Raw genomic sequence first — 27,384 nt, 5'->3', positions numbered from 1 at the left:
GTACCACTGTAGTTGTTTCCCTTGCAGGTGTTTTGATTGGTTTCAACTTAAACACAGCGTTCTCGTTCAACCCAGCCTATATGACTGCATCTTTATTCAGCCATCAGGTCACTTGGTCCCCAAGTGCTGAACAGACTGAAACCTGCTTAGCTCTGAGCAGTCTCATGTGCCTTTAGATCATTGATGGCCAAACTTAGCCCTCCAGCTGTTTTGGGACTACAACTCCCACCATCCCTAGCTAACAGGAGGACCAATGTTCAGGGATGATGGGAATTGTAGTCCCAAAACAGCTGGAGGGCCAGGTTTGGCCATCACTGCTTTAGATCAATCGGGAGGGGGGGGAGTGAATCTATACTTTGAAATGAAAAAATATGAGAGATGTTAAAATAACTATTTTTAAAAAATAATGTTTCACAAAATGGCAAAGCATTTCTTTAGGGAGAGTGGGAACATTGTTTGTGAATGGCACAGCTTTAATTGGCCTACACAAGTCCTTGAGTGATGCAGCAGGGAAGCATTTAAGCTGCAGTCCTCCTATACAACGATGGTGTGGGATATAGATGCCCCCTAGATCCTAGTACAAAGCCATTTCTAATATGTGACTTTGGGCCTTAATGGTAGGCTTGTTTAAAGGAGAAAAGCTTTGTCAAGTCAGATTCTTTCTCAGCTTCAAATATTGTGATTGTTTTTTATTACTCTCAGCATCAGTTGACATCCTGAATCAATTGCCCAAAGACTAGAACTTTCCAAATTGCCCATCTTTACAATCGCTAGTTGGTTTTTCTGTCACATAGGTGCATTTAACACTGTGAATTTAATTCAGAAAATTCATCTGTTCTCTTGCTTACGACTTGCAGTGAGCTGCTTATATTAGCATATAATTATGACTACATTCCATTGTATTTATTAATAGCCTATCTTAGTTAAACATTTGGTTTCCGTATGTGTTACAAATATTTTTGTTAAGTACTCACAGGAGCACAAAAATCCTCAAGGGTTTCTCCCAGATTTTCAAGGATCTTAATCAATTGATTAGAACACAAAATTAGAAGGAAACAAAGTCCTCCTGGTCCAGTTCCCTCTCCTGTACGTTTGGATCAATGCACAGAAGGACCTAACCTAGGACAGTGCTGGGCCGATGTGAGGTTTGCAGGGTCTTTTTTGTTTTTCCTAGAACCCTGTGACCCACCAACCAGAGATAGGTACAGAAAACATGCACTTGGAACTAAAAGGTTCTGAGCCCAGAGCTCTGTTGTCTGCTTTCCCCTGGCCTAGGCTATAGTGTGTTACAAGCAGAGAGCACATACACTCCAGAAAATGCCTCGTGGACAAAAGCAGATCTTCCTGCACTGGACTTCGTCATTGAGAAAATGCATTTGATGCATTTCTTAGGTGATGCCCCACATTATGTTGGCTTCAGGTAGGACTTGTTTATTGCAAGAAATTTTGTGTTGTAAGATGATTAAGATAGTTACATAGGTCTGATCCATCCAGTGACATAGGTACAGAGCAGGTTTGACTTCAGTGAGAACCAGTTAATTACATGGAAAAATGTAAACTGGTACACATTTTTAGCATTAAGGGTGTACCAGCTCTTGATGACCCCAGCCATTGAAAATCAAGGGTGCATTCATTTGAGTAGCCCCGCCTCTTTAGCCTCTTTAGCTTCTTTTGTGGTTCTGTGTCTTGGTCACACACTCCTGTGTGACTGAATATTGAGAAATACATTTGGTTAAAAAAAAAAATTAGTGGAGAGAGTAAAATGTACAATGTCTGTGTGCCATCTTTACCTGGAAGTCTAGAACCTGTAACTTGTAATCATTATATACCTGGTAATATTCTATGCGTAAGAGGAGGAGGAGGGTCTCGTGACATAGAGAAGGCCCCCAACAGTTTTTGCTCTTTTGGTGTCATGGCTAACCCTTGCGGTCCTGTGTCTTGCTGTACCCAGCAATTCCTGCAACAGTTTTCACTCCCCCTCTCCTGAACCACTTTCCTCCCTGTACTTGTTACATCCCTATCCCTTATTCTGCTTCTCCTCTACTTCATTCTCCCTCATCTCTCCATCCTCTCAGACTTTGCATCTCTCCTCAGTCCTCACCATTATTTTCTTACACTCTCTTCTGCCTTGTCATCATAAGTCATTCACACATCCCATAGTTTTATTTCTGTCCTAGTTTTATTAAAGATTTTATTAAAGATGGGATAACAAAAATACGGCAACTTGGGCTTTCAGAGGATCTCCTGGGCTTTGTGGCTTTCCCAGTTGCCAAGACCATGTTAAAAACTAGGCTGTGGGACACAGATCGCCAGGAACTAATCTCAGCTGCGGGAAAAACATGTCCCCCCCTTTATTTTCGACTCTCTTGGGCGCAGGAATTTAATCTTAATTATTTACAAGTTTTGTTCAATCCGCAAGAAGGAAGGGCCTTTTCGCGGGCTAGGTTCAATTCTAATCCTTCTAACCTCCTTTGGGGTAGGTTTGTGGGTTTGGCAGAAGGAGATAGGATCTGCCCATGCGATTCCCACCTGGTGGAAACTCTAGCTCACGTGGCCCTTAAATGTAAAATGTATGATGATCTCCAGCAACAGTTTCAAGACCATCTGTGTATTCCAACATGGAAACCAGAGACGGAGGTTATGCGCTTCTTATTACAGGGGAGAGACAGTAGCTAAGTTCCTCTATTTGATTTTCTGTTGCCAAAGTATGCTACAGGATCCTGCCCTTGCTGGAAACCCACAGAGATGAGGCGGATTGCTCGCCTCTTCTACCCTTTGGTGGGTGACTGTGCCGTTGGTGTGGCGTCGAGATTGCACTGGCCTATCTATTCTGAATGTATTCTGAATGTTCTTATGTGATGCCAATAAAGGTTACTTGACTTGATTAAAGATTCCATAGAAAGTCCCTTTTTCAGCATGCCAGTTAGGGTTTATGATAAGAGCACATAGATAGACCTGCAACGTGCAATCACAGGTAGGCCCAGAGCTTAAATGCAGATTAAGGTTCACAGTGAGGCTTAGACACAGAAATCCATAATGAGCTGAATTGGTAGTGAAATTATGCTGCAGAAGTCTATCTTTCAAAGACAGTGCTGACTGATTTGTGGTCCTACAGATGTTGTTGGTGTTGCACATTGTCTGGGTGTTGCACCTATTTTAGGATAAATGGTATTCTTTAATCTTCTCTTCACTGGTCTTTAAGTTTTCCTAGCATTTAGAAGTTTGGGCAAGGGGAACTGTGTGTGTGTGTGTGTGTGTGTACACACACACACACACACACACACACACAGTATATAGAGGCAGGCTTCCTCCAGAATCTACTGAATGTACCTAAATGGAATTATTTACAGTATATAGCAGCATGTAGCAGAACATTTCAAGCCAGGTTTTCCCTCCACTCCTTTCTGTTTAGATACCACTGTTTTAATTTTATGATATGTTAAATAGCTTCAGCTTCAGTCCACTGGGCATGCTAAGACACTTTGAACCATACTGAGTCATTTTAATGATACTAGCATTCATACATAATCAAATTCATTGTTTAACACTTAAAGGGGAAAATGAATATTGGATCTCATTCTGATATTTGGAGGAATTTTCACAGACTGAAACGAAATAGCTAGAGAAATCCTATATTGGCAATAAGCCAGGACCAGGGACATGCTGCTGAGATGCTGACAGGCCGTCATATTAAATACATGCTCAGCCTGGGAGAGAAATATGAAAGCATCCAGTACGCTTTTAAATGTGTTGCGGATGAGTGTGTTATTGGTTTGTTTTTGTTTTTATTATGTATTTTGTGGTCCTTTGTGCTTTTGTGTTGTGAACCACCCTGGGAACTGTGGATGAAGGGAGGTATACTAAACAAACAAACAAACAAACAAGCACAGAACCAGAACCAGAACATTCCAAAAGAGTATGAAAATGGCAGTCGCACCCACAGCACCCCTGGAACTCTACCAACCTTCCCAATTAAGGCCATGCCAGCACTAACCTCTCATGCTGCTCACACCAGGGGTGGGTTTTGGCCTTTCATATTTCAGCAGTGCCCTGTGCAAAGCCCAAATTCAGCGCCGCTGCCCCTGCCTCTCACCTTCCGTGCTGCATGTGCGCTATGTCATAGCTGTGACACCCTGCAATGCCTACATTGGCTCAGCGCCCAGTGTAGGGGACATGGTTGCCCTGCTCTAAATAAGCCTCTGCTAGCACTTATATGGGGCCACCTCATGCAGGCAAAGCAAAGAGGCTGGTCATCACATTGCCATGCCCCCAATGTGCAAGAAACAGAGAGAACCATTCAGCTGCTGCAGGGGCCGTGAAGGTGCTTCTGTGGCACTGTCTGCTAAAGCAGTGACAGACACTCGCAGGAGTTTTCTGGTTCAAATCCTCCCCACAGATTTTTTTTTTTTTTTGCCTCCATCCCACCCTCCCTCCAATGGAAGAAAGGCACAAGCAAGAAACAAGGGAGCTCAGCCTTGCAGTCTGCAAAGCGGGTACAGACACAGGATCAGGCTGTGATGCCGTGGCTCAGGAAGTTGCTGGTTCAGTTCCACACAGGATTCCCTCCCTTTCCAAGTACCCTTCGTTGATTGCAAATGGATAGTCAGTATAATTGCACACACAAGGGTTCCACTCATGTTCTGGCTCATATACCCAAGCAGAATACATCCTGATATTGACTGGGAAGGTCCAGGACAATGGAAGGAAGTTGCGGGGGTGGGGAAGCAGAAGGGGGAAAGCATGGTGGCAATTTATCTTCTTTCCCATCAGTATAGTGGGGCTTCTGTTGAATTCTCAGCCAGCAGATCTTGAGTACAGGACTGTACCCTAAGTGGTTAATATCCATCCATTGTGAATGAAGTTTCCTGTAATTCTGCTTCTGTTTCTTGAGTAAGAAAATAAATAATTGCAACAAATCAGACCTATTTAGATGGGAGAGTTGGTGTGGGTTACAATATATCAAGGTGAAGGTGGTCATCACTAATTTATGTTAATCTCTTGAAAGTTGTACTTATTTATTTTGTTCAAATACTGTAATTGGTGCTTCATAAATAAGAGTTTTCTAAAGTGTGCATACACAGGGGGATAATCAACTATGTTTTACTCAGAGGAGACCCCTTGCAGTTCATGAACATGACTAAATTAAGCTCATCAATTTCAATGGGTCTGCTGTGAGTAAACCTGAGCAAACTATGCCATAGGGATCAACCCCTTGTATTTGAATGCCTCACCTCACCCCCACCAGTTAATATCAGTGGGTGAAGACTTGCACTGAATTCCTTTAGTCTGAGAGGTTAAATTTAAGTTAGCATGTTACACTGCTACTCCAATTCTCAGCACACTTATTTGGATGTAAAACCCACAGGCATAAATGGAATTTAGTTATTTAAAGCAAAACACTGTTGTTCTTTGTGAATGTACCATCCCACTCCAAAATATAAAGCACTGAAATGAGCTCCATGGATTTTACTGTAGTGTGCTACATCACAGTGGCTAAGATCCAAAGTTCTGAGACCTTAGGTGAGCAGAGTCTGCCTTAATTTTGAGGGGGGGGGGGCGGTGCAGCTTTCCTTGCTCAACAACTGTGCAGTTGCGCACTCCTGACTGCAGTGGCCTTGCCTCCACAACCTTCTTCTGATAATTGCTGATAAGCATTCCTCTCCCCTTTTATTGCCTTGTAGCAGATAGTTTCCATCTCTGAGCCACCTTATGAATAGCAGTTTACTGTACAATCCTGGCGGGGGGGGGGGGGGAGGTCTAAATCCCATTTGCTTCAACGAAGCTTAGAAACATCTAATTTTTAGTGTTTAATGGACTGCACCATCCATCAAGCGGCAAATCTTTAAGAATATAGATATAAATGAAAAGGTTTTTCTGGTGGTACTTTCAGTTCAGTCATTGTTACAACAATGTTGATTTAGTTATAAGATTTTCTTAGACCAAATGAATAGCTTTTAACTGCATTTTCCAATATGTTTTCAAGTTATTTCAAAGCTTTTCTGTTGTTTTTAACAGTGCAAGTTTTATTGGCTTAGCATCGAAGTCTACAGCAATATGTTAACAGGAAAATGATAAAAGGCAACATAAAACACACCAAACATAAATGAATACACATTGGAATGGAGAGGGTATATTTTGGGGCAAAACACAATGTTCTGTTTTCATAAATATATGTCTCTGTATTAATATGTCACTTTGGAATACATACTGAGTTAACCTCATTGAACTTTTCCCCAGGAATTGATGCACTTACAATTGAGGAGTCATTATGCTGCTCCACCTGTGTAGTGTTAAGGTCAGTGTGTTTTTCTGATTATAAAAGCCATCCATGTCATTCCATTATAAATCCACAACCAGTCACAATGGAATGTGCCATAGCCCAGGGCTGGTTGCAGGTGCCCTAGGTAAACACTGTTCAAACACTGGTCTGCCCAATTCAGATAGTGTGGGTCTGCTTAAGCAAGAGTGGGGAACTTTGGGCCTAGGGGCCAAACTGAACCCTCTCCTGGTTTTTTCTGTTCCCGTGCAGTTTCCCAATGACTCCTGTTGAACTTTGGTTTTGTTCTGTCCTTGACTCATTTTTAACATCTAAGGGACATGGAAAAGACCTTGCAGTAATAGGCTTCTAGGTAAGACATGTATCTGGCTAAGGAAGCCTAATTTATAGCAGGGGGTTGCCACTTAAATAGTAGCTTGAAGCCAGCCACAAATTCAAAAGTGTGGTGAATTTGACATGCATTTCCTGCTCGCTGAGGCATTTATTCCCACAGCAGACAATGACCCAGTGGCTTAGCTCACAGTAACACAGCGCCAGAAGGACTAGAGGAGGAGCAAAGAAGCCACAGTCTCTTCTGTGGGAGCATCCATGCTAAGGCATGGTTTGGCTTAGTATTGTGTACAAGCTGAGCATTCATGTGCCTCCAATATCTAAGCTATTTGTGAGTGCTTCCCCCACGAACACAGAGCACTCCTACATTAGGGAAGTGATATAACTGGTGCAGATATGCACAACCTCTTACCTTCTTATTTAAAATACTACTCCCACTAAATTGGGGGGGGGGCGTTCTGGGATGACATGCCCTACATACATAAATTATTAAAACCACATCAGTGCATGCATGTGTATGGGAGAGTGTGTGAAACATCATATAAAAATCCCTAATCAACTTTTTCTAAGGGCAGCCCAATTAACCAATTTTAAATTGGCTTTGTGGGTAGCCCTTACACCAAAAGATCAAAAGAGGGTAGAGCAGTGCTAACAGGTCACACTCCATTTGCACAAAAATCACAGACTTCTACCCTGCCTGCCCACCTTCACCCTCCATAGAGGCAAGCAAATGGCATTATTCGAGGGTACGTTCCAGCCAGACAAAGCCCCTTGAGGAGGGTGCAAAATACTGGTGAGGGGGTGATGCCTGGGAAGAGTCCTATAGGTCGGCTGGGGGTGGTGGCTGCTTGATTTGACCCTCAGGCTTGTGGTTCCTCACCACTGCTTTATACGGAAGCCTAAAAAGTGTTCCTTTTGAAATGACATCCTCAAAAGTCTACTTAACTTAACTGCATGCGTGTCCTTTTTTCAGTGTCTTCCCATAAATCCTATTTTTGAAATCTAGCTATGGCACTTATAAAACAAGGAGCATTGTGCAGCTTGAGCATTGCAGCTGATCATATTCATGGTGAGCCAAACACAGATAGTGCACCTGCCACTCATGCATGTGGCCTTTCTCTAATTCATAGAATCGTTAACCTTGACTTGATTCAAAGTCATTACAGCGCATAAATCAGCCATCATCATATGCACGACATACAAAACCTGAAGTATATAAAGCACCTCAGTAGTATATATTTGAGGATCTTAAAGATGCTGAGCATGCAGTAGATTCTTGTTCCTATATACACAATTTTGCTGAGCTTAGTCCTTCTAAATTACTATGTGTTTGTACAAAATCAGAACATGTGGCAGTGTTTTCCCTGGTGCTATTTCTGTCTCTGAAATAAATAAATAAAGTATTTTGGGATTTGCTTCTTACTCCATTCTACTTTGTCGCTGAATCATAGAACAATTTCATTGCCTACTAATACAGAGATTTCCAAGTGCTGCATGTGTTTCGTACATACGAAATTCCTGTTATGTTCTTTAATTTCATATGGGCTTAAAAAAAACCCTTGAAAGTTATTTCTGTTGTTGAGAAAATGTTTACAGCTAATTGTCTGAGGGAGGAAAACAGTGCTGCAAATTGTTGAAGAAATGCATGAAATCACTTTACGATTATTGCATTTATATGTTTCCTAAATTTTGCACTGTTCTCATCTTTGCTAAAATGAAAGGATGTCTGTTTGGTCTTTTGAAAGTACATAGAAATGAAAAAACTATATAGGTGTAAAAGGTGCCCCAGTTTAAGGGCAAGCCCTCCTCTTCTTTCTTGCATCTCTGCTGCTACAGCATTTTCCAGCAGTGGCCAATATGTGTGCTGGGAAGTAAAAGGTTGCCACTCTTGCAAATTGACCTGAGGGTACTCAAAACTCTTACCATCAGTAGTACAGGCATCATGTGCACTAAGCAGGCACACGTCTACTTAATGACTTAGTAGTGCCCAACATGGGTTCCTGACCTCATGGCTCATGTGTACAAGATGCTAACCTAGCAGCTTCCTTGGGTCTCCCACAACCTTGTGATGTTCATTGGTAATCAGTGTTGAGTCATCCTCCTCCTTGGTCACCACTCAGTAGTGATCTCTTCCATCCTAGAGTGCCATCTCAGTCACTACAACTGATGTTTTCATCTGCTTTCCACCTCCAACATTTCTTACCTACCCCTTACTAACACATCAGTACCTCCATTTTACCTGATACAGCCATCTGCTCCTAGTTTTGCCATATTTTGAAGAACAAAAAAGAGGACACATTTGCCAACTTCTATTTTTAACTCTGGATCTCTATGATGACTCTCATTTTACATACCCATGAAAAAAAGAATGTGTCCTGGAAAAAGAGGACAAATGCCAACCCTAGTCCTGCTCACCCACAAACTCCTTCCAGCTACCCCTCTTTCCTTGGAAGATCTGCCCATCTCCAAAGAACTCCAAATACTCCCCAGCTATTTCCTTATCTCTCCTCAAAGCCTCTCGTATCCTTGCAATTTTGATGTGCGCATTCTAATAGATCAGGGCCATCTTTCCTACATGTTCAAAGGTAGCCGTGGGCTCAGAGAACAGTACACCTTCCGCAGCTTAGCCATGCCTTCCAGCACCACCCGCGTCCCTTTCCAGCTAATAACAGCTGGAAGTAAATGCCTCTAAAATCAGTGGAACTTGCTTCTGGTTGTGAAACTACTGCATTAGCTGACTATAATATATTACCTAGTCAGGCTGCCTTGCAGATAGAATAGACAAGAAATTGTGTCATGGACTGGCTGAATACAGAGGAGTGGTGGGAGTCACCAGCTGGGGAAACCCCAAGGGCATCCCCCAAGAGAAGAAGGTTCAAATTTGACAGTGGTTTACTGAATTGCCTTCAGTCAACGCTACCAATTCATACCAGTTTCAAGTGACTTTAGCTACCGCGTCTCTCGCACGCAGAGCCCTAAGAGATTTTATTTCTGGGATGGGGTGGGGGCCTTGAACAATGAATTCTTGCAAAGATAAAGAAAGTGGAAATCTGCCCAAAAACTTGCTCCGACCATAACGCTGTAAGGATGGAGATGAAGCAAATATCAACTGGCTCCTTCAGATGGAGGATGAATGACACCTTATTTAGAGATGAAGAAGTGTATAAAAAGGCCCAAAAAACTTTGAGAGATTATTTTGAAATAAATATGAATACTAATGTAGAAAAAAGAGTAATCTGGGACGCAAGCAAAGCTGTTATGAGAGGGTTTTTGATACAACAGAATGCAATAAAGAAGAGAAGTCAAAATGAGAAGAAAGATAAAATTTTGGAGAAAATAAAAGAAAGTGAGAAGAAATTGAGGGCAAAACCAAAGTCGCAGGAGATCTTGAGAGAAATAAAACTATATCAAGTACAGTGGTGCCTCGCAAGATGAAATTAATTCGTTCCGCAAGTTTTTTCTTCTTGAGAGTTTTTCGTCTTGCGAAGCACGGTTTCCCATAGGAATGCATTGAAAATCAATTAATGCGTTCCTATGGAGACCGCCTTCAGACCAGGTCCGGGGACAGTCTGTCCCCGGACCTCTTCTGAAGGCTGGCGGGGGGAGAAGGACTTTTCTCCCCACCGCCAGCCTTCAGAACAGCCTTCTGAAGGCTGGCGGTGGGAAGAAAAGCCCTTCTCCCGCCGCCAGCCTTCAGAAGAGTTCCCGCAGGGCTGCCTAGGCTGCGGATAGCAGCCTGCTGCCCCGCGCGAGGGGCAGACATTCGCAGCTTGGGGAGCCCTGCAGGAGTTCCCCGCAGGGCTCTCCAAGCTGCGGATAGCAGCCTACTGCCCCACAAGAGGGGCGCTCTTCCCCGCTGTCCCCGGAGATTTCCCTATGGGCTTTCGTCTTGCGAAGCAAGCCCATAGGGAAATTCGTCTTGCGAAGCCGCTAAAAAATCGGAAAACCCTTTCGTCTTGCGGGTTTTTCGTTTAGCGAGGCATTCGTCTTGCGGGACACCACAGTACAATATATGGAAATGATGAATCAGGAAATAGAATGGAAAATTAAACAAATGAGACAAAAAACATTTGAATCAGCTAATAAATGTGGGAAAATGTTGGCTTGGCAAATGAAAAAAAGACAAAAATTAAATACTATTACAAATTTAGAAGTGGAAGGAAAGAACATACATAACCCAATTGAGATTAGAAATTGTTTCCAGAGGTATTTTAAACAATTATACTCACAAGGGCCACAGAAAGAAATGGACATAGACCGATTTTTGAAGACAAATGGATTACAAAAAATCTCCCAAGAAAGTAAATTAATGTTGAACTATAAAATATCTGAACAGGAAGTAGAAGGTGCCATTCAAAATATGCAATTGGGCAAATCTCCAGGGCTGACTTCTAGATATTATAGATCTTTGAAAGAGTGGTTATTACAACCTTTGAGGAAGTCTGCAATGAAATTCTGGAAGGGAAGAGGGCACCAGAGTCGTGGAAAGAGGTGTATATTACACTTATACCGAAAATAGAGACTGAAAAGACTCAGCTTAAGAACTACCGCCCTATATCGTTACTTAATGTGGATTACAAAATTTTTGCTGACATTTTGGCCAAGAGATTGAAAAAAGTATTGATGGAAGAGATTCATAAAGATCAAGCGGGCTTTCTCCCGGGAAGACATTTGTCTGATAATTTGAGGAACATAATTGATATCCTGGAAAAACTAGAAGTGAATATAAACACTAAAGCAGCTCTGATATTTGTGGACGCGGAGAAAGCTTTTGACAACATCTCTTGGAGTTTTATGAAAAAGAACCTACAGGGGATGGGGGTAGGCCAAGGTTTTGAAAATGGTATAGGTGCAATATATTCTGAACAAAAGGCTAAATTAATTGTAAATAATGTGGTGACGAAAGAATTTAAGATAGAAAAAGGGACACGACAGGGGTGCCCAATCTCCCCATTGCTTTTTATATCAGTCCTGGAGGTTCTGCTGAATATGATTAGAAGGGACCGGTTGGTTAAAGGTATACAGGTCGGAGCCAAACAGTACAAATTGAGAGCATTTGCAGATGACTTAGTATTGACGTTACAGGAGCCAGAATCTAGTACTAAAAGGGTTTTAGAACTAATTCAAGAATTTGGTCAAGTGGCAGGATTCAAACTGAACAAGTCAAAAACTAAGGTTTTAGAGAAAAATTTAACACCGATTGAAAGAGAGAGGTTTCAGAATGAGACAGGTCTGACTGTGGTTAAGAAAGTGAAATACTTGGGGATTAACATGACAGCAAAAAATGGGAACTTATTTAAAGATAATTATGAAAAATGTTGGACGGAAGTGAAAAAAGACTTAGAAATTTGGTCAAATTTGAAGCTTTCCTTGTTGGGTCGAATTGCAGCTATAAAGATGAATGTATTGCCTAGAATGCTGCTTTTGTTTCAAACACTGCAAATTGTGGACAAGATGGATTGTTTCAAGAAGTGGCAGGAAGATATCTCTAGATTTGTCTGGCAGGGCAAGAAGCCCAGAATAAAATTCAAGATATTAACTGACGCAAAGGAAAGGGGTGGATTTGCCCTGCCAGACTTTAAACTTTACTATGCATCAGCAGCATTCTGCTGGTTGAAAGACTGGCTGCTTCTTGAGAACACAGACATTTTGGATTTAGAAGGTTTTAACAATGTCTTCGGGTGGCATGCATATTTGTGGTACGACAAGGTTAAAGCACATAAAGCATTTAAGAACCATATTGTCAGGAAAGCTTTGTTCAATGTTTGGATAAGATATAAGGATTTATTGGGAAATAAAACCCCAAGGTGGCTGTCACCAATGGAAGCAAAAGCCCAGAAAAAGCTCAATATGGAGGCCAAATGGCCGAAATATTGGGAAATTTTGGAACAAGAGGGAGATAGACTAAAACTGCAGAGTTTTGAGAAACTAAAAAACAAAGTGCGAGATTGGCTTCATTATTATCAGATAATGGAGGCATATAATTTGGACAAGAAAATTGGCTTCCAGGTGGAAAAATCAAAATTAGAATCAGAACTGTTAGAACCCAAAACTAAGATTTTGTCAAGGATGTATAACTTGCTGTTGAAATGGAATACACAGGATGAAACGGTGAAATCTGCTATGATTAAATGGGCACAGGATGTTGGACATAACATTATGTTTGCTGACTGGGAACAGTTGTGGACCACAGGTATGAAATTTACGGCATGTAATGTCTTAAGAGAGAATATTATGAAAATGATATACAGGTGGTACATGACCCCAGTCAAGCTTGCAAAAATATATCATTTGCCCGATAATAAATGTTGGAAATGTAAAGAAACTGAAGGTACATTCTTTCACCTTTGGTGGACGTGCCCAAGAATTAAGGCTTTCTGGGAAATGATCTATAATGAAATGAAAAAGGTATTTAAATATACCTTCCTGAAGAAACCAGAGGCCTTCCTTCTGGGCATTGTCGGCCAATTGGTGCCAAAGAAGGACAGAACCTTTTTTATGTACGCTACAACAGCAGCAAGAATACTCATTGCAAAGTATTGGAAGACACAAGATCTACCCACTTTGGAAGAATGGCAGACGAAGGTGATGGACTATATGGGATTGGCAGAAATGACTGGCAGAATCCGAGACCAGGGAGAAGAGTCGGTGGAAGAAGACTGGAAGAAATTCAAAGACTATCTACAGAAATATTGTAAAATTAATGAATGTTAGAATGATGTTGGATAGAAATTAAGTGGTTTCCAGCTGTAATGCTTTAAGAGAATATGAAAAAAGGGTTATAAATAGGTAAAAACATAATGGTAAGGATTTGCTGAATCAACAATTTGAAGTGGAATACAAAAAAGGGAGGTATGAGGAGGTCTGGGAAACAAGCTAAAGGAAAATAAGCAATGGAAAATCTGTGTGTTTTTAACTATTTTTATTTTGTATTTTTGTTATTTTTTTTTCATTTTATTGTAATACTTTAAAAAATCTTAATAAATATCTTATAAAAAAAATGAACAATGAATTCTTGGCATCTTCAGATAATTACCGTTCATAGAGTTTGAGATGAGGCAGACACAGCTGAGGCCTTGGGGAAGAGAAGAGAAATGGATGTCCTAAGTTGTATTTCCCCCAAACAAATTAAACAAAGGCCAAATACACAACAACAATCTGGACTTGCCTCCAGTGACATCCAGCTCTCCCCCCAGAATCCATGGAAGCCAGTGCAAGGAGAGGTCTACATGCGTAAGGCTTTTGTGCCTCAGACGTTCACACTAGCTCAGCTTCTGCTGTGCTTGCAGAAGGTCCAGTCCTCAGTATATCCAGGCAGGACTGGGAATGTCCCCTCCCTGAAACTAGCCTGGAGAGCTGCTGCAAGTCAGTGTAGACAATATTGAGCTAAGTGAAGCAATGGTCTGACTCAGTATAAAACAGCTGCCTATGTTCCATTAGCAGGTCAGTGGCAGCGGCTGGGCAGAATGGGTGCGGAGGAGCCACGCACCGCAGAGTCCTTTCACACAGCTAATGCGTAATGGGGGCGCCTGCCTAGTTCAAGGTCAGGGGGGAATGTGATTAAATACACAAGTTTTACTGTGTGTACTTGGCTGCCTTGATTCATAGTGCCCATCCAGATCTTAACATGCAGACAATAAGCCTTCTGTTTATAAAGCCAGTTAGAAGTTTAACAGTGTAGCTCCTTAGCATATAATTTAGGAAAACCCTAATGCAAGCATTTAAAGTGAGTAAACGAATAGCTAAGGACATCATAAATCTTTTACTGGCAGCGCAAAAAGCAAAAGTGTTGCTATTTATCAAGCATAAAGGGAAACATCTCCTTTATCACAATGGAACACGGCTGTTGAAAGAAGACGTTCTTTCTCACTGAACTGTCTGATGTAAATTGGGTTGCCACCCATCAAGATTATCCACATCAGCTCAGAAAGCACTGTGACGATCAAGAAAAGTACTGGGATTGTTATGCTGTACAAGAGCCACTTGCCTTTCCTCCCTTTTCCCTGCTCAGGAGAACAAGTGAGCTAATTTGAATACTTGCTACTGCAGCCTATGAGCCATAAGACACAGCTGGCGCACCCAGGGTGAGGAGGATCCATCTCACCTTGCCCCTCCCTTGGCTCCGTCCTCCTTATAGCCTTGCACTATCACACATTCTGTGGGGAAGGTGTGTGGACTGGCCATGACCTGTACACCTTGAGGCATCTCTGCTGCCGTCTCTGAGAAGTTTTGAAATTTGGGGGACATTTTCTCCTTCCTCTGCATTAGAGTAGAACCCATATGACATTTGTCTTGCTTCACAAATCAAAAACACTCTTTTACCAACCAGCTTGCACCTGTTAGCTTTAAAGAATTCCAAAGAAGGAGAGCTTAGGATAGAACTATGTATGATGCTAGCACACCTGTGTCTTCAAATGTGAGTTTACTCCAAACAACCATAAAGTGGTGGAGTAAATGGTTCAGTTTGCATCACAGAAGTAATGGACCAAAGGGGGTGAATCTTTCACCTGCCTGTGCCTTATTTCATTTGTAATCCTATCTCTCAGTCTAAGGGTTTCAAAGTGGCTAATGGAATTTTTAAACACAAAAGTCATTAAAATCACAGATGCTAATAAAGCAATAAAATACAGTAACACATTCAATTGATAGCCATCAAAACTAAATTAAATAAAATTCAATTAAAAGCTAGAGAAAATTTAAAATGGCATAGAATCATAGAACCATAGAATTGTAGAGTTGGAAGGGATCTTAAGGGTCATCTAGTCCAAGCCCCTGCAATGCAGGAACCTCAACTAAAACATACATTACAGTTAATCGTTTAACTTCTGCTTAAAGATGTATGTCCACCACCTTTTGAGGGAGTCCATTCCAAGAGTTGAACAGCTCTTAATATCAGAAAGTTCTTCCGTATGTTTAGTTGGAATCTCCTTTCTTGTAACTTGAAGCCATTGGTTCGAGTCCTGTCCTCCAGAGCAAGAGAAAACAAGCCTACTCCTTCTTTCATGTGACAGCTCTTTAGATATCTGAAGATGGCTGTTGTATCCCCTCTCAATCTCCTCTTTACCAGGCTAAAAACATACCCAAATCCTTCAACCATTCCTCATAAGGATTGGTGTTCAGGGACTTCCGGAGGTGGCGCCATCGGCAATGGCGGATTCCCTCTAATCTGGAGGGAGTAGCTCCGTGGAAATCGGGTCTTGCCGCTACGGCGAAGCGGGGACCCTTTTGAAAATCACAGGCGGGTGAAGCTTGTGACCATGGGACTCGGCGGGCACCTTTAGCGCCCCCCCCAATTCGCGAGGGAACCCTGCGAGGGGCTCTGGAGCGTAACGGGGAGTTTGGCGCGGTGCTGAGTGTCAATTGCTTCTTCCGTGGAGTGAAGCCGTGCAGCTGTTGCCGGAGAGCGCTGACCTTTTTCCTGTGACAATTCGGCTACTAAACAACTACCCGTGAGTAGGTGAAGCTTAAAGATTGGGGATCAAAGGAAAAAAAGGACTAATTTGGCACTGAAGCGGGAAGGCGTAAACAGGAAGTCCGCCTTCTGCTTTCTGTATACAGATCAAAGCAAAGACTGTTTAAGCTAAGACCTGGAGAGTTGTGTTTAAAAGTCTCAAATCCTAACGTCAAAGCAAAAGAATTCCCTCCCTGAATTGCAGGAGAGGGGAGGGAAGAGGGGAAAGTATTTTTTTGCCTGCAAAAAAAAAAAAAAGAAAAGAAGGAGAGAAAAGGGAATAAAGACCACCACTTAATCCTTGGGAACGGATTGCCAGGATTATTAGAACTGCTGTACTGAGAGTCGCACTATTTATGGACAATGTAACTTTTTGACAGTTAACTCTGCAAGGGAGATACTTTTTGAAGGGCTTCTTTGGACTTGAAACTGTTGCCTATTTTGTTGAAGGGGGACTTTGGAAAAGTTGGAAAAGATACTCTATTGCAATACTATTGACTGCTACTGTGTCCCCCTAGAGGAACACTGAAATTGTTACAACTAGTTGGGGAATTTTCCATTCTCAACTAGCTTGGGAATTTCCACTGCAAAACAAGCTTTGGCCGTGGGACTGACCTTGATTCTCAGACAAAGTGTGATGGATGAAAAAATAACAAGATCGGGCAAGGTTAGATTGCAGCAGACCAGTGCAGCATCGCAGCAGCGTAGAGCATCTGCATCCGGCCCTCCTGCACCACAGGGGGAAGATCCTGTACAAGCTGGGTCAAAAGGAATGGCCTCTGAAGAGGGATTTACTTCAGTATTAAGTAAAATTTATGAAACATTGGAAAAATTAAGCAAACAAGTTACTGAAGCAACAACTAAAATTGACCAAAATACTACTAGCATTAACAACCTGGGGCAGAAGGTGAATTCAAATACAGAATCCATTGAAAAACTGCTGCAAGAATCTACTTCTAATCGAAAGACAGCTGAGGAAGCAAGGGAAAAAGCAGCGGCTGTAGAGGAAAAGATAACACCGATATGCAAACAGCTTGGGGACCATCAGTCGCTTTTGTCTATGATTGAACTGAAGGAGAAACAGACCAATCTGAGGATCAGGGCAGTACCTGAACTTGAAAAAGACAGCCTAAGTGATTTTCTTACACAGGAATTTGCAGACTTTTGGAACTTGGATGATAAGCAAGACTTTAAGATAGTAAGTGCTTTTAGACTTGGAAGAGGAGGGAGAAAGAACAGGTCGAGAGACTGTTTGATTACCCTCCGATCAAAAGAGGAGAGAGACAAAATACTGAGTCTGCACTTCCAGAAGACCTTGGAAATAAACGAATCAAGAGTGGAGATATTTAAGGACATTCCGAAACATCTTTTGGACCTTAGGTCTAATTACGGAGATTTGGTGGCCCTGTTGAAAGGAAATAGAACCATTTTTAGGTGGGAATTCCCCCAAGGCCTATCTTTTACCTTTAAAGAGAAAAAGTTTAAAATAAGATCAGTGGAAGATAAAGAAAATTTTTTGAGAGAACACGGAGAAGACCTGCAAAAAGAAGCTGTAGAAGAGCTAAGAGCTTTAAAACCAGGAGTACTAGACATAGTACCACCACCTTTGGGATTGGACAAGCTAGAGAAAGTGATACCACCGTCAGAACAAGAGGAATTATTGGGAGCAGTTGGAGGAAAAGCAAAATAAATACACCATGTCTCTGCAACTATTAAGTTGGAACATTCATGGATTTAACTCCCCGGAGAAAAGGAGGAAAGTCTTTCATTTATTGAAAAAGGAACAATTGGACTTGATTTGTTTACAGGAAACACATGTGATAAGGCTACACAGGAAAGTACTGATTAATAAAAGATTGGGTCAAGAGTTTATTTCATCGGACAAGGTTAAAAAGAGAGGAGTAGTTATTTATGCAAAAGAGAGCCTATCACCGAAATTTGTTTTTAAAGATGATCAAGGAAGATTTGTGGCAATCGAAATTCAATCACAAGGAGAAAAATTTTTAATAGTAGGAGTTTATGCACCAAATGAGGGGAAATCTGAATTTTTTAAGAAGTTGCATGAGACATTGTTAGACTATATGGATTACAACATTATTATGATGGGAGATATGAATGGAGTGGTATCTACAAACATGGACAAGTCGCAGAGACAGGTTGTAACCAAAGATGGCAGACTACCAAAAACGTTTTTTGAATTGAACCCCTTGGGTAGAGAGGGAACCTTCTTTTCTGAAGCAAAAATGACATGGACAAGAATTGACCAAATATGGATAACTAGAGGACTGGCACCTAAGACTTGAAAAGTGGAAATTTGCCCAAAAACTTGCTCCGACCATAATGCTGTGAAAATGGAGATGAAACTAACACCAACTGGTTCCTTCAGATGGAGGATGAATGACACCTTGTTTAGAGATCAAGAGGTTATCAAGAAGGCCCAGAAAACCTTGAGAGACTACTTTGAGATAAATTTGAACACCATTACTGAAAAAAGAATAATCTGGGACGCAAGCAAAGCAGTTATGAGGCGGTTTCTGATTCAACAGAATGCAATAAAGAAGAGAGCCCAAAATGAGAAAAAAGATAAAATTTTGGAAAAAATAAAAGAGGGTGAGAAGAAACTGAGAGCGAAACCAAAGTCACAAGAGATTCTGAGAGATATAAAGTTATATCAAGTGCAATATATGAAGATGACGAATCAGGAAATTGAATGGAAAATCAAACAAATGAGACAAAGGACATTTGAATCGGCTAATAAATGTGGAAAATTGCTAGCTTGGGAAATGAAAAAAAGACAAAAGCTTAATACTATTACTAACTTGGAAGTGGAAGGAAAGAACATTCAGAATCCAGTGGAAATTAGAAAATGCTTCCAGAGGTATTTTAAACAGTTATATACACAAGGGCCACAGAAAGAGTTTGATATAGACCAATTTTTAAAAACAAATGGATTACAAAAAATCTCTCAAGAAAACAAGATAATGCTGAACCATAAAATTACAGAACAGGAGGTAGAAGGTGCCATTCAGAATATGCAGTTGGGCAAATCTCCAGGGCCGGATGGCCTAACCTCAAAATATTATAGATCTCTGAAAGATTGGATAATTCAACCACTAAAGGAGGTCTGTAATGAAATTTTGGAGGGGGAAAAAGCGCCAGAGTCGTGGAAGGAAGCCTATATTACGCTTATACCAAAAACTGAGTCTGAAAAGACACAACTTAAGAACTACCGCCCCATATCCCTGCTCAATGTGGATTATAAAATATTTGCTGATATTTTGGCTAATAGATTAAAAAAAAGTATTAGTGGAAGAGATACATAAGGACCAAGCCGGCTTTCTCCCAGGTAGACACTTGTCAGACAACACGAGGAATATAATCAACATTTTGGAGAAGTTGCAAGTGAACATCAATACTAAAGCAGTTTTAATTTTCGTAGATGCGGAGAAAGCCTTTGATAATATTTCTTGGAATTTTATGAAGAAAAATCTCCAGGGGATGGGGGTTGGTCAAGGGTTTGAAAATGGTATAAGTGCAATTTACTCAGAACAAAAGGCTAAACTAATAGTTAACAATGTGGTGACAGAGGAATTCAAGATAGAGAAAGGGACACGACAAGGCTGCCCAATTTCCCCATTGCTTTTTATTTCAGTCCTGGAGGTTCTGCTAAATATGATTAGAAGGGACCGTCTGATTAAAGGTATACAGGTCGGAGCCAAACAATACAAACTGAAAGCTTTCGCAGATGACTTAGTATTGACGTTACAGGAGCCAGAATCTAGTACTAAAAGAGTATTAGAACTAATTCAAGAATTTGGTCATGTGGCAGGATTTAAGTTGAACAAGTTAAAAACTAAAGTTCTTGAGAAAAATTTAACACCGATTGAGAAAGAGAGGTTTCAGAAGGAGACAGGTTTAACATTGGTTAAGAAAGTAAAATACCTGGGGGTTAATATGACTGCTAAGAACTTAAACTTATTTAAAGATAACTATGAGAAATGTTGGTCAGAAGTGAAAAAGGACTTAGAAATTTGGTCAAATTTGAAGCTTTCCTTGTTGGGTCGAATTGCTGTTATAAAGATGAATGTATTGCCAAGAATGTTATTTTTGTTTCAATCATTGTAAATTTTGGACAAAATGGATTGTTTCAAGAAGTGGCAGAGAGATATTTCAAGATTTGTCTGGCAGGGCAAGAAGCCCAGAATAAAATTTAAAATATTAACTGATGCAAAGGAAAGAGGTGGATTTGCCCTGCCAGACCTTAAACTTTACTATGAATCAGCAGCATTCTGCTGGTTGAAAGAATGGCTGCTTCTTGAGAACACAGACATTTTGGATTTAGAAGGTTTTAATAACGTTTTTGGGTGGCATGCATATTTGTGGTACGACAAGGTTAAAGCACATAAAGCATTTGAAAACCATATTGTCAGGAAAGCATTGTTCAATGTCTGGATAAGATATAAAGACTTACTTGAAAATAAAACCCCAAGGTGGCTATCACCGATGGAAGCAAAGGCTCAGAAAAAGCTCAATATGGAGGCCAAATGGCCGAAATATTGGGAAATTTTGGAGCAAGAAGGAGACAAATTGAAATTGCAGAGTTTTGAGAAATTAAAAGATAAAGTGCGAGACTGGCTTCATTATTATCAAATAAGAGAGGCCTATAATTTGGACAAAAAAAATGGCTTCCAGGTGGAAAAATCAAATTTGGAAACAGAACTGTTAGATCCCAAAACTAAGATACTTTCAAGAATGTATAACTTGCTGTTAAAATGGAATACGCAGGATGAAACGGTTAAATCTGCTATGATTAAATGGGCACAGGATGTTGGACATAACATTATGTTTGCTGACTGGGAACAGTTGTGGACCACAGGTATGAAATTTACGGCATGTAATGCCTTAAGAGAGAATATAATGAAAATGATATACAGGTGGTACATGACACCAGTCAAGCTTGCAAAAATATATCATCTGCCCGATAATAAATGTTGGAAATGTAAAGAAAATGAAGGTACATTCTTTCACCTTTGGTGGACGTGCCCAAAGATTAAGGCTTTCTGGGAGATGATCTATAATGAAATGAAAAAAGGTATTTAAATATACCTTTTTGAAGAAACCAGAGGCCTTTCTTCTGGGCATTGTTGGCCAATTGGTGCCAAAGAAGGATGGAACTTTCTTTATGTATGCAACAACAGCAGCAAGAATACTTATTGCAAAGTATTGGAAGACACAAGATTTACCCACCCTGGAAGAGTGGCAGATGAAGGTGATGGACTATATGGAATTGGCGGAAATGACTGGCAGAATCCGAGACCAGGGAAAAGAGTTGGTGGAAGAAGATTGGAAGAAATTTAAAGACTATTTGCAGAAATATTGTAAAATTAATGAATGTTAAAATGATGCTGGATTGAAAATAAGTGGCATTAGCAACAAAGTTAATAAGAATATGCAAAAATGGATTGATAATGGATGAAAATATATAGCTATAATATGTTAAGATATAGAGTTAAGATAAATGAAAGAGGGTAAGGATTTGCTAAATTGATTATGTAAATGGGAATACAAAAAGGGGAGGTGTGAGGAGGTCAAGGAAACAAGCAAATGAGCTTAAAGATATCAAAAAATGGATTTGTTTTTAATTTTTTTTACCTATTCGCTTTTTGTATCTTGTATTTTTTTTCTTTCTTCTTTTCTATGTATTTTTGTATTTTTTGTATTTTTTCTTCTTTCTTTCTTTTTTATGCTTTCTTTTTATTCTGTAAACCTCTGTTTTTTGTAAAATTTTAATAAATATTTTATATATATATAAAAAAAGGATTGGCGTTCAGACCCTTAATCACCTCGGTTGCCCTCCTCTGCACACAGTCCAGCTTGTCATTATCCTTAAATTGTGGTGCCCACAACTAGACACAGTACACTGGGCACTCAGCTACACAGCTGCAATTATAATGTTATGTGTGTTATAAAAATGTGACACCGGGTGGCGCTGTAGAGCTCAAAGGCAAATTGCATATATATGTTTTATAGCGTTTCTTTTATAGCATTTTCATGGTGTTTTTTATATATCTGTAGATCCAGCCCAGGTGTGGTCTGACTGAGGCAGAATAGAGTGGGACACTATATTTCTGTTGATGCAGCCTAGAATAGCATGGGCTTTTTTGCAGCTCCATCGCACTGCTGACTCATGTTAAGCTTGTAGTCTACTAAAACCCCTAGATCCTTTTCACATGTAGTACTGGCAAGCCAAGTGTCCCCCATCCCATGGGTGGACTTTGGTAATCTTTTGTAATGTGGCATCCTACGCAAGGCCAAAATTTGCATCTTCTCATTTTTGTGCCCCCTTGGCTTGGTGCCCTTGGTGTTTTTTTGCAGGAGGGAGAAGCAGCTGCTCATCTTATATTTGAGCAGCTGGTTCTTCTTGCCTATGTGTAGAACCTTACATTTGTCTGTGGATGTAGTTGCCTGACAATCCCAAGGGCAGAGAGTTCCAAAGATGAGGAGCCACAATCAAGAAGGCCGTGTTCTGCAAGATCACACTACTAGAGGGTATTAGTAGGAAACCTCTGTAAGGGTTACTATTTGCATATTGAAGCAGGAAGTCCTTCCACTCCATCAGGGCTTTAAAAGCCAGAAGCAGCATTTGAATTGTGTCTGGTAGCAAATTGGTAGTCAGTGAAGCTTTTAAAACACTGGGAGGCTGTAATCTCTCTAACCAATATCAGTTAAAAGATGCTGTTTAATAACAACAATACTTGCCCTCCGCTTGCTCATGAGCTCCCCTGGGGTGCGGGGCAAACAGTCTTGGGCAGTGGATGCTACAGAGAAAAGTCAACAGGCAGAGGAAGTTTAGCAGCCACTTGCCATAACCATACTGGACACTGTCCAGCAGCAATCTCAGCTGGTCTGTTACTATCATGTTCCAACTTTTGGTTTTGCAAAACCTGCCCTTTTGCCTGTCCACAGCAGTTGTAAACTGGCAGGAGGCGCCAGCAGAGTGGGGCAGCAGAGGGGTTTGGGTGGCAATGTGAATGCTTCTCACAGTGCTCTCCCTAAATAGTTGAAAGACAAAGGTTTTTCACAAGAGGTAAAATGTTTACAAGGAGAACCCTCACATTTTGGCTTAGCCTAGTGTCAATAACTATAATCTGGAGAAGGCGTATTATAGGACATATTTCCCAGAAAAGCTGGGAATTTATGAGTCAGAAGTATCTGCTTTGTTCTAGGAAACCAATGTTCCATTTTGTGAGGTGATTCAGTTATTCCTGTAAAATTTGGTGATTCCTCATCTTAGAAATGATTTTCCACCTGATGGATCCTGCAGTATTTATTAACATTGAAATATACTCAGAGTCGCAAAGTGATTTCATGCTCTTTATTCAGCTCATAGTGGTGAGGAGGAATGAATGAATGAAAGTCCCCTCAAAGTATCTGCTTTATATACATTATTTACACAATGGGCTGCACAGGATTGGCTAATTCCGGAATTCTACTGTAAGCCAATCAAGTTGTGGATTCACTTCTATCTGGAGCATGATTGGGTGGTTCCTGCCAACCAATCATACTGCTGCATTGTTCTAGGACCAATCAGACTGCTGCATTCTGAATCCTATTGTTCTAGGACCAATCAGACTGCTGCCTTTTGGATCCTATTGTTCTAGGACCAATCAGACTGCTGCAGTTTGGATCCTATTCAACTCAGTACATAACAAACATAAACTGACTTTTCCCCCCAACGCCACTAGTAGAAAATACTGAATAAAAATGATTCCAAATTAATCCTGCTAGATGATTCAGTATACTTTAAAATTGACCTTTTAGCCAGTGGCGGCACATCCTGCTTCATCACCTGAAGTGAAACCTTAAAGGTAAAGGTAAACGGACCCCTGACCATTAGGTCCAGTCGCGGACGACTCTGTGGTGGTGATAGTGGGTTCTGGCAAGATCTCATGAGATATTGCTGAAATGCACTCCATGAGATCTCACTTCTCTGCCACTGGAGATGGCTGCCTCACCCCACCTCACGGGGAAGCCAGCCCTGCTTTTAGCTAAAGTCTGCCCTCTTCCATTTTAACAAATTCTCTCTCTCTCTCTCTCTCTCTCTTTCTCTCTCTCTCTCGCAAATAATGTTTATTAATTTTCAATTAAAAACATCCCAATTAATGATAAATTCAATCAAATCAAATCGCAATACAAGCATATAAAGCCAAATTACATTCCAAATTAAAATTTCAGGGAAGGACTTCCCATGTTCTGGATGTCCAGAGCAACTATCTCACACATTTTTTCCTGCTTTCTTCTCTATTGTTACGCCAGTTTCCAAATTCTGATGTTAACTTCTCAAAATTCACGTTATTGTCCATCAGAAAGAATTCTCCATGCAACTCTGGGCTGTTGTCCAAATCTACTTCATTTGGAGATTAATGACACCATAGGCTCTTGAGTTGTTATTCCAAAGCACTTTGTAGAAAATCAAAAGGATAAGATAGAATACGATATATTTCACTTAATGCTTTCAGAACTCATTTGGTGATTTATCAGCTTTTCCTGATATTGGCACCTGCCCCCTCCCTGGGCCCAGGCGGGGGGCCTGCTAAACACCAGCTTTGCCTTCATTTTCACCTTCATATTCATTTTCAGAATATAACAATATTCTGTGAAATCGGATGCACTATTTTTTGTGAAATATTTTCCCATATTGTAGTCTATATTATAGTCCAAAAAAAGATGTTTCCCACTCCACCAGAAGGAGGAGATTTTTCTTCTACGCCACAGCTAATGAGCACCATTTTATGAGCTCTTTTGTCTTTTGCCAAGTCCAATTACCAAGTCCAATTACAACGTCAAACAAGGGTTGTGCGGCCAAATAACAAATTACAATTGAGACTTCACCTGTATTCTATTTAATGTTAATGTAGATGTAGATGTATACATCTATAGATGTAGATGTACAGAAGAAAAGAAATAGCCGCTCACCTCACATTAATGAAAATACGATAGGAGTCATTTTCAAAATCTTAGCATCCAGCGACTGTTTCATTTAGCTGATCTTTTTTGTCTCCTTCTTTCCAGAACACACCTGTTTATTGTCCAGACCTTTTTATTTTTAGCAAACAGGTATCCCCTGCACGAAGGAACAGCTTTCAGAGAGTTCCCAGTTGGCTCCCGTGCCAGGCTTGGCACCCAGCGTCCTCAGTCCTCGCATCTTGTTGCGAGCGACAGATAACGGACAATCTGCGGGGGGATTGTCCCCCCCCCCCACGGGGGTTGGCAGAGCTAATTACCCTCATATTAACTCTGAATTTCTGGTACGACTGGGGGTCTGATCGCATGGGAGGCAGCCATTTCCCTCAGCAGGAAACAGGAAGTCCCCATTTTAACAAATTATCTTAATCATCTGAATGTGTTTCTAGTGCAAATAGTAATTTCCTGTTTGTTACTGATGAATATTGGCTGTCAGTGCTGGCTTTGCCTCAACCTCGGATGCTGTAACTTCCATTTCCTACACTGTCCAGAATGGGATCGTGCTTGCTGGCCTCATCCAGATCTCAGTGCATTCAATGAATGGTAGAAAGGGTACCTCTATACACAGACCACAGCATACATGTCGAGGCTCTTTCCACTCAACCCACAAAGGTTGGGGGCAGCACCAGTGGGTGCAGTCATGCTCCTCTTCTCCATGTTCAGTATATCTGCAGAGGGAAACTTAAACGGGTCACCACCTCTCTTGTTAGCAGTTAATTTCATCTAATAATTGGGAGGAGGGATTAATGGCTTTGGAAGGGGAACCATAAACAAAGGCAGCTTCTCTTCTCCATAACTGTGAGTGTGATCTCTAAGGCAGAATCTACACACATATAAAAACCGTTCTGAAAATGCTTTTTTTTGAAGCATTTTTAAAAATACATTGAATTTTCTATAAGGCTCACAAATGCCATCTAGTGTCACATTGTATATTGCACTTAAAACACACTTAAAACGTTTTATTTGCAGCTGTATAGCTGAGTACAGTGGTACCTCCGGTTACAAACTTAATTAGTTCCGGAGGTCCGTTCTTAAGTCGAAACCGTTCTTAACATGAGGCACGCTTTCGCTAATTGCGCCTCCTGCTGCTGCCGCACCACTGGTGTGTGACTTCCGCTTGCATCCCAGGGCAAACTTCACAACTAGGGGCATCTACTTCCGGGTTAGCGGAGCTCGTTACCTGAAGCATTTGTAAGGAGGACGGTATGTAACCCGAGGTTCCACTGTTCTAACTGTTGTTTGCCTTTGGGTGAGGAAGTCTTCAGAATTACAACAGAATGCTCACCTATGCTATCTTTTTATCATGTGACGCCATATGATCAGATTGAAGTTTTCCTTGGCCTGTCTCTAGGGTTCCAGCGGAAGTAAAGTATAAACTTGTTTCTGCTTCATGCATCTCTGGGAATATATTCAGCCAAGAAGCCAGGAAGCTTCATAGTAGCTAAGGATGTGAATTTGCCTCTCTTGGGGTCAAGGCAAATAATGGGTCACGTGTAAAGGCTGAAGCAGCCTTTGGTAAAGTCAGTATGAGTACGGACCATTTGCAGAATCACAGTTAATGAATCACAGTTTAATACAAGTATCTAATCTGACATTAATTAAAAGAATTGGCTTTAAATGACATGAGAAAAATACAGTTCATTATCAAATGAACTTATCTTGATTTATATTGCAAAGACTGCTAGAAGAATTAATGAGAATGTTATTATCTCAAAGGATTATAGAACGGTGAATGTACCCTTAACATGTGCAAATTCCATGGACTTGTTATTCTACAGAATCCCAAGATACATTGTATTTATTAGGATTTCTGCTATTTGAGCAATTCCTGGTTACATTTTCTACAGTATTCAAATGTGGAAGAATCAAAAGTGAGATGGCAGGTGTGTCTGTGATCCGACTTTAAAATGAACAAATACTTTGCTTGGTAGCTTGAGTTTGAGTTTTGGAGTTTGTGTCAGAATAGCCTGCCTCTGCATAGGGAATGTTTTGTGACCAGAGAGGCAGAGATTTTTTAAAATACAGAACAGGTAGCTTCTTCTGGAATGCATAATTCTGTATCATTAAAAGTGACTATATCATTTACTCACACCCAGTGCAAGAACACAGTAGAGTTACCTACTCCCAAGTAAAGGCTAAATAGAGGGAAGCAAGATTGGAACACAGAAAGAGACATACTGAGCAACGACCATGATGGATGGAGGGCTGGGGTCTCAGAAGCCTAACTATTAAAATATATCAATCTGTTTCTCAGAGTATCAAACTAGTTCACTTGCAGCAGACTAGTGTGGCCTCCTACACA

At 40.8% G+C, this 27,384-nt stretch overlaps 1 protein-coding gene across 8 annotated transcripts in view; it reads left to right on the top strand.

Moving 5' to 3' along the window:
• The window catches only part of HECW1 (HECT, C2 and WW domain containing E3 ubiquitin protein ligase 1), a 188,021-nt gene that overhangs the window by 43,980 nt on the left and 116,657 nt on the right, over window positions 1-27,384 (top strand). For 2 of the 8 annotated variants that reach the window (XM_083577560.1, XM_083577557.1), the window contains exon 2: window positions 6,238-6,295. The exons of the other annotated variants lie outside the window; for them this stretch is intronic. In XM_083577560.1, the coding sequence (XP_083433686.1) occupies window positions 6,269-6,295 (27 nt within the window). In that variant the 5' untranslated portion in view covers window positions 6,238-6,268. The remainder of the gene's footprint in view (window positions 1-6,237; window positions 6,296-27,384) is intronic. 8 annotated transcript variants of the gene reach the window in all.

The sequence above is a fragment of the Podarcis filfolensis genome (genome assembly GCF_964270895.1).
Source record: "Podarcis filfolensis genome assembly, chromosome: 12".
Lineage (NCBI taxonomy): Eukaryota > Metazoa > Chordata > Lepidosauria > Squamata > Lacertidae > Podarcis > Podarcis filfolensis.
The sequence above is the reverse complement of the archived record's forward strand: the minus strand, read 5'-3'. Positions and strand labels throughout refer to the sequence as shown.